The 10,744-nt window shown below is 41.6% G+C and overlaps 1 protein-coding gene across 1 annotated transcript; it reads left to right on the forward strand.

The window, feature by feature from the left end:
* Positions 1-508: 508 nt before the first annotated feature.
* LOC123094170 (receptor-like protein EIX2) lies at positions 509-3,769 on the forward strand. The gene has a single exon (XM_044516227.1). It carries the CDS (start codon positions 610-612, stop codon positions 3,484-3,486), a length of 2,877 nt encoding a protein of 958 aa, XP_044372162.1. The 5' UTR covers positions 509-609; the 3' UTR covers positions 3,487-3,769.
* The last annotated feature ends 6,975 nt before the right edge of the window (positions 3,770-10,744 follow it).

The raw sequence follows: 10,744 nt of genomic DNA on the forward strand, positions 1-10,744 counted from the left end.
AATTACTAGAGGTTCCGTATGATATTTATGCCCAAATTAATTTCTTCGAGACAGAAAAGCAAGACACTGTAGTTGGTAGAAATGATCCCAGGTTGTAAAAACCATTCCAGCATAGCCAATCATGCGAAGATTTTTTGCGATGCTAAATAGCTGATATAAATGATTTTAGGAATTTCCTGACATAAATCAGCGTGTGGGAATTACTCCCTTTTCTCTTCCTCGAGTCAGTCTCGATAGAAATGGTGGTGTCCTGATCCCATGGCCATCCATTTGATTGGTGCCTATTTTTTGAGCACCTCATTTATTTATCTGCCGTGCGTTGCATGGTGGTTGATTGTCCCAATCATAAGAAACTCTAGCCACAACTTCTGTAGTTCTATGCCCTCTGCCGTGCATTGCACGGTTGATTGTCCTACTCAGTAGAAAGGAAACCCCAGCCACAGCTTCATGTATAAGAAAAGGTATGCACTCTAGACCAAGACCAAGACTTGGAAAATAAAGTAGACGATACATATATTGCTCTTGTGGGTGAACTCAAGATGAACCACTGTCTCCATTCCATTGCCATCCCCATATGCTAGCTATTGTTCCCTCCCTAGTCCGATCAATATGGTTGCTGACCTTGGTCATCTTGCCCGAGCAGCTGCAGCAATACTTTGTATGTTGATTTTTCATGTAGCACCATCTGATTCACATGCTCAAGCTAGGGTATCAGTTGGGACTAGGACCTGCATCAGCAGGGAGCGGGATGCGCTCCTGTCCTTCAAGGCAGATCTTCTGGACCCTGCTGGCCGTCTCTCGTCCTGGCATGGTGAAGATTGTTGTCAGTGGGAGGGAGTCTGGTGCAACAGCAGAACAAGCCATGTTGTCAAGCTCGACCTCCGCAACATGCTTGTCGATGACAACAACAGCCTGAGCCTGTCAAGCTATGAGATGAGCCCCTCTTTGTCTACTTTGCAACAGTTAAGGTATCTTGATCTTAGTGGGAATTACTTCAACGGCACTAGCATACCTGTGTCCATGGGCTCCCTAGAGAATCTAAGGTATCTCAACCTCTCATCGTCATGTTTCGGTGGGATAATACCTTCCCAACTCGGCAATCTCTCAAATTTGAAATATTTAGATGTTCTTGGGTTCTACGGTGACCTGCAAGCAGTGGATCTTGCATGGTTGTCACGTCTATCACGGTTGACTTATCTTGACTTGAGCCAAGTGAACCTCCATGATGCGCGGGATTGGGTCCACATAGTTAACATGCTTTCTTCTTTGGAAGTGCTTCGCTTAAGATTTTGTAACCTAATTGCCAGTAGTACAGTGTCTTCTTCTTCAAAATCAAACCTCACGCATCTCCAGGTCCTCGATCTATCAGGCAACTTGTTTGACACACCACTAGAACACAACTGGTTTTGGTTTCTCACAAGCCTTAAGGAACTTCACCTCTATTCTTGCAAATGGCATGGATCTATTCCCGAAGAGCTGGGAAACATGACATCCCTTGAAGTCATTGATTTTAGTGAAAATTATATCGTGGGTTTGATACCAAGCAACTTAGAAAAATTGTGCAATTTGCAAGTGCTGCACTTTGAAGATAACAACATTCAAGCGAGCATAGGGGAGTTCATGGATCGATTGCCAAGGTGTACATGGAATGCAATACAAGTATTGTCAATGCATAATACAAATATGATTGGAAAACTACCAATCTGGATTGGGAACATGACAAGTCTCATTGCTCTTGATGCCAGTTATAACATGATAACCGGTACTGTACCACTCGGAGTTGGAGCACTTGGTAACTTGACAATGTTGGATCTCAGTTACAATAAACTCGATTGTGTGCTCATCAAGGAACATTTTTCAGACTTACTGAGTTTAGAGTCTCTGGACTTATCATATAACTCCTTGAAAATGGATATTGAACCAAATTGGGTTCCTCCGTTTAGATTAAAGGACCTAAACTTCCAGTTTTGCCCAGTGGGCCCCCATTTTCCAGAGTGGCTTAGATGGCAGACTGACATTGATTTTCTTTTTCTTGGAAATACAAATATGGATGATGTTATTCCTAATTGGTTCTGGGTGACATTTTCCCGTGCTTCATGGTTGGATGCATCAGAAAACATGTTGCGTGGTTCATTACCGGCAAATTTACAACACATATCAGCTAATCGTATATATCTGGGGTCCAATAAGTTAGCAGGTCTAGTTCCACGGCTCCCGATAAATATATCACATCTGAATCTGTCTTCAAACTCTTTCTCGGGGTCATTGCCATCAGAGCTAAAAGCTCCACTACTTCAGGAGTTGTTGCTCGGAAATAATCAAATTACAGGCAGCATTCCGTCATCTATGTGCAAGTTGACTGGCCTGAGACGGTTGGATCTATCGGGAAACAATTTAACAGGAGATGTTATGCAGTGCTGGAAGGAGTCAGATAACAATTCTTCGGTGTTCACCTTAAACTCTACAGGTCAATTTGGTTCTAGCATGTATAGTCTAGCCTTGAGCTACAACGCTCTATCAGGTGAATTCCCCAAAGTTCTTCAGAGTGCCTCACAATTGAAGTTCCTTGATCTTTCATACAATAGATTCTTTGGAACATTGCCAAAGTGGTTACCAGAAAAAATGCCCCAATTGCAAATCTTGAGGATGAGATCAAATATGTTTAGTGGTAATATTCCTGACAATCTTAGTTGCCTTGAAAGTCTTCATTATTTGGACATAGCCCGTAACAACCTATCAGGAACCATACCATTGTCGCTATCAGCCTTGAAAGCAATGACACACAAAGTTTATACTTCCGCAGATGACTATATTTTTGAGGAGAGCATACCAGTCATCACAAAAGGCCAAACACGTGACTATAACTTTAAAGTCTACAGGCTACTGGTGAATCTTGATCTGTCATGTAACAATTTATTAGGACACGTTCCAGAGGAAATAAGTTTGCTGATTGAGCTCACCAATCTGAACTTATCAAGTAATCAGTTGATTGGCAAAATCCCGAATCAGATTGGTGCTTTGAAGCAGTTAGAGTCCCTGGACCTCTCCTATAATGAGTTATCTGGTGAAATCCCATCAAGTTTGTCGCGACTAACATCTCTGAGCCACTTGAACCTGTCATACAACAACTTATCAGGCGCGGTACCACTCGGGCAACAGCTGCAGGTTCTCGACAACCTGAACTATACCTACATTGGCAACCCCGGTCTATGTGGCTACCCTCTCTCTAAGAACTGCTCTGCTAGTTCTACTGATGCAGAGCAAAGTGTCAACCATGAAGTTACAGATCATATCTCATATCTCTACCTTGGTATGGGCATAGGATTTGTGGTCGGCCTTTGGGTGGTGTTTTGCACCATGTTACTGAGGAGAAGCTGGGCGATTGCCTACTTTCAGATCATTGACAATCTGTATGATGAGCTTTATGTGCGGGTGGCCATAGCTTGGGCTCGGCTGATGAAGAAGATCCACAAGGACACAGCATGAGGAGCCTGCTTCATGTGCAGTTGAACTACTCAAGACCTGTATGTTAGTACTTTGTAATTTGGATAATAAATGGTACTTTGGTGTGTGTACTGCTACTACAATGTAGTACTAGTCCAGGTGCTACCAGCTACTGTGAGGCACTTAGCTCGGTAAATTACTTATAAGATATCTTATTCTGTCGATCGATTCCACATTCTAATCAGTACTGTTCTCTTTTCCTCAAGGATCATGTTTAATGTGATGCAATATTCGAGTATTAATGTGTAATATGATCGATCCATATTTTCTTATCTGAGTGGGGATAAATTTGGTCTCTTGTGTGCCCATAAGCTCTTTGACTAATTTGAATCAGGCATTTCTCAAGAACCACCTGACGACTAATTTACTCACTGTAATTTGTATCTTTGTTTCTTGAATATTTCATAATAATAGATGGTTCAGAACCAAACAACCGTTAAACTGTCTGGCAATTGATTCCTGGCTGTTTGTTTGTTTTTACATGTTTTCTGCTGTTTGTTTGCATACCTGACTACCTTCAACGGTATGCACTTGTGAGTAGTTCAGTTCAGTCTCCAGTCTGAACACTGAATAATTTCAGATTCAGTCGGCGCTATAGCCAGTATCACTTATTCATGTATTTCTGTACTTAAAGCTCAGCGGTCAAAACATTTATTGGAGTTTTAGCTTCTTAGATGTAGCTAACAGAACCAGTAATGTGTTTAACTCGAGAAGATTGTTTGGCAGAGTACCTTTATATGTAGTTGGCTCACAAAGCAAATTGATAGTGTTGCACCGTGGGCGCTTTTGTGACATCTCCTGAGAAATTACTAGGTGTACTCAGTTGCATGGCCGATCTGCTGCCTTGAAGGTTCCTCGAGTTGATTACATTTACAGTAACCAAGTGAGTACTAGTAGTTGTTGCCTGGAGCTGCTGCATTTTCCTCTTGTTCTCCTTGAACATGGTGGCACGGTCCTCAGGTGGTAGGACGGGGATTCGTAGCCAGTGCGGTACTGGGAGGCCCCTCTGAACGAGACGGTGTTGCCGGAACAGTACCAAGAGTGCCTCCGGCTGCTCCTCGACCTCTCTGTCACCATCCAATGGTCGTCGTTTAATTACTGTTTCCAGCTGCCATTTATTTCTTGTCCCTGTTTCAAAAAAGACAAAATTTCAGTCAAAATAGCGTCAATAGTGACCTATTAGCAAATAAATCTGTCTTTTTCCTGAGAAGTCATCGATTTTTCTTTTTTGAAAATTTACATACTTGTGCGCAAGTAAGTCAAGTTTATTCTAAAAACAGTCTCTTAACTATTTTGACATTTTGTTTAATTATTAAAAAATAATCCCCATATAGGGTACATATGTACCCAGGAACCATTGGGTATTTCCCCTTATAAAGCATTCTGATTCACGCAGCACGCACACTAGATTCTTGAGCTTGATCGTGCACATCTTCTCTTTATTCTGTGTGGCACTGTACGAACTACCCACTTGTAGAAAAAGGGCCATTTGTCCCGGTTCGTAAGGCTCATCTGTCCCGGTTGTGGATCCGGGACTAAAGAGTCGTCAATAAGCCCTAGGCCTTTAGTCCTGGTTCTTACATGAACCGGGATAGATGGGCCTCCACGTGGCCGCTGCGGTGAGCCCAGGCAGGATGGCCTTTGGTCTCGGTTGGTGGCACCAACTGGGACCAAAAGGCATCCACGCGTCAGCAGCTGGCAGGAGCTGAGATTTTTTTTTTGAAATGGGGTGGTTTAGGGGTTTTGGGGGTTAATTTAGATTGTTAGCTAGCTAATAGAGAGAAGTGTTCTCTTCTATATCCGTGCTTGGTTTACCAACGCTACTACTATGCCTAAACATGGCTTAGATTGAAGTGAAGGCAACATGTGGTGCATGCCGAAAGTAATACTAATCCTAACTTGATCAAGTTTGGATTGTACAACTTTCGACATGCACCACATGCATGTTGTCTTCACTTCAATCCAATCCATGTTCATTTCACCCGCTGATGTATAATAACTCTTCATGCTCGTATCATGCATCATCATAATAACAAGTCCTACTAACCATCATCATACAACTTCTACTCGTTATTAATAACAAGTCATACGATCATCATCTTCATAGTCATCGAACGACCCTACTTAATTGTTCTTAGCACATGATCATCAGTATTAGGTTGGACCTAAATACCCTCTTTAAGGTAAAATAACATAAAATAATATAGACCCTCACTCTCCATTATGGAGAATGGAGATCATCCTATCTCCAATTCTTGCGCTTCCCTTCCTTTTGCTTCCAAGAACCTCCTTACGACTGTTCATACATTTTTTCCATTCTTTGATTGTCATGTCTCCACTTCTTTTAGAAATCCAGTATGGACAGTTGAGATTCGTAGGATGACCTGGCTGTACGTTCGAAATATCAAGGCGACCATGCTGATACATCAGATGAGGCACACAATCATTCGGGATTATCTGTTGAAGAACATAATAATAACTTCGTAGTTAGCAACGATGTACTAGTTTTAGAAGTATGCAAAAGATGCACGGATGTCGTAATAGTAAAAAATCTTACCAGAGTATCTCCATGATAGTTACCGTAGTTCAACACGTGCACGAGTGGCACATATTGACTATAATGTTGAGGAGTTTGATTGTAGATATTGTAATTCTCAAGATCAGTACAAAATGCGATCAGATGATTTTTATCCTGATAAGTTAACTCGGAGCCATCGGTGTAGTGGGTTTTATCTACCATCTTCGGCATTCTTTGAAGAATGAAAATAAGCTGCCAATGGAAATAAGTTGTCAACTGTTTTGAAATAAACAATATAAATTACTTAATAACTATGTTTGACAAGCTCACATAGGAAAAGAATTGGAAGCGTATCAACAAGGACTCAAATGTCCAAATTGTCTTCGGCGGTGTCAGGATCACCAAGATCCATGGTGACAAGTATACCCTCATAAAAACCATACATCTCGCAAAGTGCTTCTCAATTCTTGCAACCAAAATGGGTTACGCTCTCAGAATTGTACAGATTTACTTCAAAATCCATATCATGATGGGTCCTTAGGTGAATTTTCTTTGTTTCCATACTTTCATGGTCTTCAAAACCCATCCTCTCCAAGACATAGCATCTTGCATAGCATGGGATAACCTAGTCGAATTGTAAAAGATGAAAAGTACACATTGAGATAGTTGAAGTCGTGCTTAATTACGAAAAAAACACTTGCCGTCGTTGCGTACCGTTTAAAAATCGAAGGTCTCCTCGAGCTTAATGCTGAAGCGCCGATCTTCGTCCAGCTGAAGGAACCTGTCGCACATACCTCGGTCGTCGTGGCACCAGTCGCACTCCCCCGGGCGGTTTTCTTCGTCCGAGTACAACATTTTCTATGTTCATAATTCAAATATTAAACTTGTATAATTATATATATGTACTAAAAAACCTAAATTAGATTATTATTATTCATCACGGGTTGACTATCGGTCTGTCGAGCCATTTCTTGAAAACTCTCAGCTCATGTGGTGTACATATTCGACCGTCGGTGATGGTAGCTCCTCCTTTCATTCCCGAGTGCATTAACCAAATTGTCTAGCATACGGGAATGAAGGAGAAGCTACCCCCACGACAACAGTCGGGATTCTTCGTCCTCTCATATATATATGGTGGAGACTCTCCCTCACTGATTCCTCTCTGACATTTGCGACTGTCGATGATGGTAGCTCCTCCTTTCGTTCCCGAGTGCATTACACTAAATTGTCTAAAAGAATCAGTCGGGATTACAGTCGGGATTCTTCGTCCTCTCATATATGGTGGAGACTCGACAGACTTAAAGTCAACCTGAAATATCGTTTAATTATCTTTCTTAAAAAGGACATATCGAGCGCCTGAAATTTGCCGGCAAGGAAATATACATGTTTTTATCTACTTCATATGAGCATTCAAACTTGGTGGCCATTACATTTCAATGGTTGAAAATATGAGCAAAAACATTTCAAAATATCTTATAGGACTCATAATGACATGGAGATTTGGTTAGTCTCACCTCGAGGTCGGAGGGGGGGTCGGTGACGGGGACGACGGCGGGGATGATGGAGGGGGCTCCTAGATTTCTGCAAAAACAAAAACCCTATAAGCTATAAACTAATCAAATGCATACGCCTTGCATAGTGCTCTCCAATTTTAGCAAAACCAAATCGTAAAATAAAGTAATATTCAAATTAGCATGCATTCAATTATAAGCAAAACTACATCATCTCTTGCGTCCGTACATCGTCGAATATTATCACTAATACACCTCGAATACTATCATACATATAGCATCGCTAATACAGCTAGAACCGTAGCGTCCGACGTGTATCGGCGCGGGAGGTGAAAACCGAAAGAGAAGGAACCATCACGGGATCATAGCTCCAGTGAGATCCCTGAAGAACCTGCCAGGTAATTGTCAAACTTGCCCTCCAACGCAACCATGTGGCGACGGACGTGCTCGTCCTCCTCGCTGACACGGTGACGTACCACCTCCGCGGTGTCCGGAAGCCTCGTCACCGTCACTGGCCCACGCGACCGCCACCAAACAAGGATTGGGTCAACGACGGACTGGCTCATCACCAACCTACGCCCCCCGAAAGGTAGCACCTCTCAATACCAGCCTCGCGGAGCCCAGTTCCGGACATGGCCCCTCTGATCAAGCAGGCCTCCTCTGCCGAGTCGATGACGAGGATGCGGGATAGGCATCATCGACGTCGATGCGGGAATAAGAACTAAAAAAATAAACTAGTTCTATTAATTTTCTTGCTAAGAATAAACTACTTATATAGTAAAATAAAGTAGTTTTATTAAATCAACTAGTACAACTACTAAGCACTTACTATAAAAAATAAAGTAGTACTTACTAAAAAGAAACTACTTCCATAATAAAATAAAGTAGTTTTATTAAATCAACTAGTTCAACTACTAAGCACTTACTATAAATAAAATAAAGTAGTACTTACTAAAAATAAACTACTTCTATAGTAAAATAAAGTAGTTTTATTAAATCAACTAGTTCAAGCACTAAGCACTTACTAATAACCTAAAATGCACTAAATCAACCAACCTTAAATGTAACTTTTGCAACACAATTTTTTTCTAAATATGCACATATATATGAACATATACATAAATTGACAAAAAAAATTCTATGAACAAAAAGAAAATCATACATCAATGCATACATATCCATGGATGATACATATATATGCATATATATACATATACATACAACATCCATATATACATACATCAATGAACAAAAAAGTGTATGAAAAAAAAGCACCACAGAGAGCAGGCCAGCCGGGGCGGCGGCGGTGGCGCGCGGCAAGCAGAGCAGGCAGGGGCGGCGGCGCGGGGGAAGGGAGCCTCACTGGGCGGCGGCGACGAGGCGCGGCAGAGGGCGGCGACGGCGAGGTCAGGGCAGAGGGCGGCCACGTCGGGGCAGGTGTGGCGCGGCGCGGGACGGCGTCGGAGGCAGGAGCGACGACGGCGACGGGCGCGGGCGACGAGGCAGAGGGCAGCGTCGGCGGTGGGAGAATGAGGAACTGAAACGAAAATTTCACAGGTGCTGTTTATATAGACGAAGCATCGGTCCTGGCACAAACCAGGACGAATGCCCCCCTTTAGTCCCGATTGGTGCCACCAACCGGGACCAAAGGTGCAGCCCAAAGGGCGGGAAGCAGAGGCCTTTGGTCCCGGTTGGTGGCACCAACCGGGACCAAAGGGGGGCATTGGTCCCGGTTGGTGCCACGAACTGGTACCAATGCCCCCCTTTGGCACCGGCTGGTGCCACCAACCGGGACCAAAGGCCTCGTGCTGCCCGTGGCCAAAACTTTAGCCCCTCCATGCTAGTTGAGAGGGGCGCGCAGTGGTTTATAAGCCCCACTGCTGCACCCCTCTCGAGCTCCTCTCGATTGGAGGCTTACGGGCCTTATTATCACTGCTATGCGTGTTGGTCCTAGTGGGCCTTCTGCGGGCCTGAATCCTGGCCTATGGTAGGGTTTCTAGTCTTATTCAGGCCGTAGTGGCCAAGTAGGTGGCATTTTTCTTTTCCCTAGTTTTTTTCCTGTTTTTTGCATTATTTATTTTCTTTTGTTTTTTTCTTTAATTTTTTGGTTCCTTTTGCTTTTATGTAATAAAAATTATAAGCTTTATGTTAGTGCCATTTGTTTTCCAATTTGAATAGTTTAAATTGGAATTTTTTTAAAATTTGTTTGAATCACTATTTTTTGAATAACTGTACTATAAACATAGATTTTTAAGTGATTCTTTTTCCTGCTATTTAATATTACTGTGTTTTATCATTATATTCAAAAACATATTTTGTTATTTTAGTTTCTAACAAAAAATTCTTTATGATAATTCTTTTTGCTATTAAAGTTTCTAACAAAATTTTTCTTTATGATAATTCTTTTTTCTTTTAATGTTTTGAACAGAAAATACTTATGATAATTTTAGTTGCATAAATTTTATATAATTTTAGTTTTAATAATACTAAAGGTTTTATAAAAGTTTATTTTGTTTTTACTTATTTATTAAAGTTTATTTTCTTTCTACTTATTTATTTTCTTTTCTTTTTTGCTTCTTTTATTTATTTTATGAATTTTTTTTCTTTTGTGCTTTATTTATTTTATTTTGTTCCTACTTACTGTTGCTATTTTTATTTATTTTCTTATAGTTTATTTATTGTACATTATTAAAGTTTATTTTGTTTCTACTTATTTATTAAAGTTTTTTCTGTTTCTACTTATTTATTTTATTTTGTTTCTACTTATTTATTTTGTTTTCTTTATTTCCTTTTTTATTTATTTTATGAAAATTATTTTTGCTTTTAATGTTTTACACACAAAAGCCCTCTCCCGTGGCTGGTTCATTGGTCCCGGTTTTTGGCTTGACCCGGTCCTAAAGACCTCCCTTTGGTCCCGGTTCAGGCCACCAACCGGGACTAATGGTGGTGGGTCAGGAGCGAGGCCCATTGATCCCGGTTCGTGCCGCCAACCGGGACCAAAGGGGTCAGACGAACCTGGACCAATGGCCCCACGAGGCCTGGCAGGCCCCCTGGCCTCACAAGCCGGGACCAATGGGCCCATGGGTAACGGTTTGTGACCGAACCAGGACTAATGGGCTTATCTGGCCCGGACGTATGACCTGTTTTCTACTAATGACTCTATGGAGATTTTATAAGACACTAATATATGTGTTCTTTCTTGCATTGAACA

This window comes from Triticum aestivum, chromosome 4B, assembly GCF_018294505.1.
Source record: "Triticum aestivum cultivar Chinese Spring chromosome 4B, IWGSC CS RefSeq v2.1, whole genome shotgun sequence".
Classification (NCBI taxonomy): domain Eukaryota; kingdom Viridiplantae; phylum Streptophyta; class Magnoliopsida; order Poales; family Poaceae; genus Triticum; species Triticum aestivum.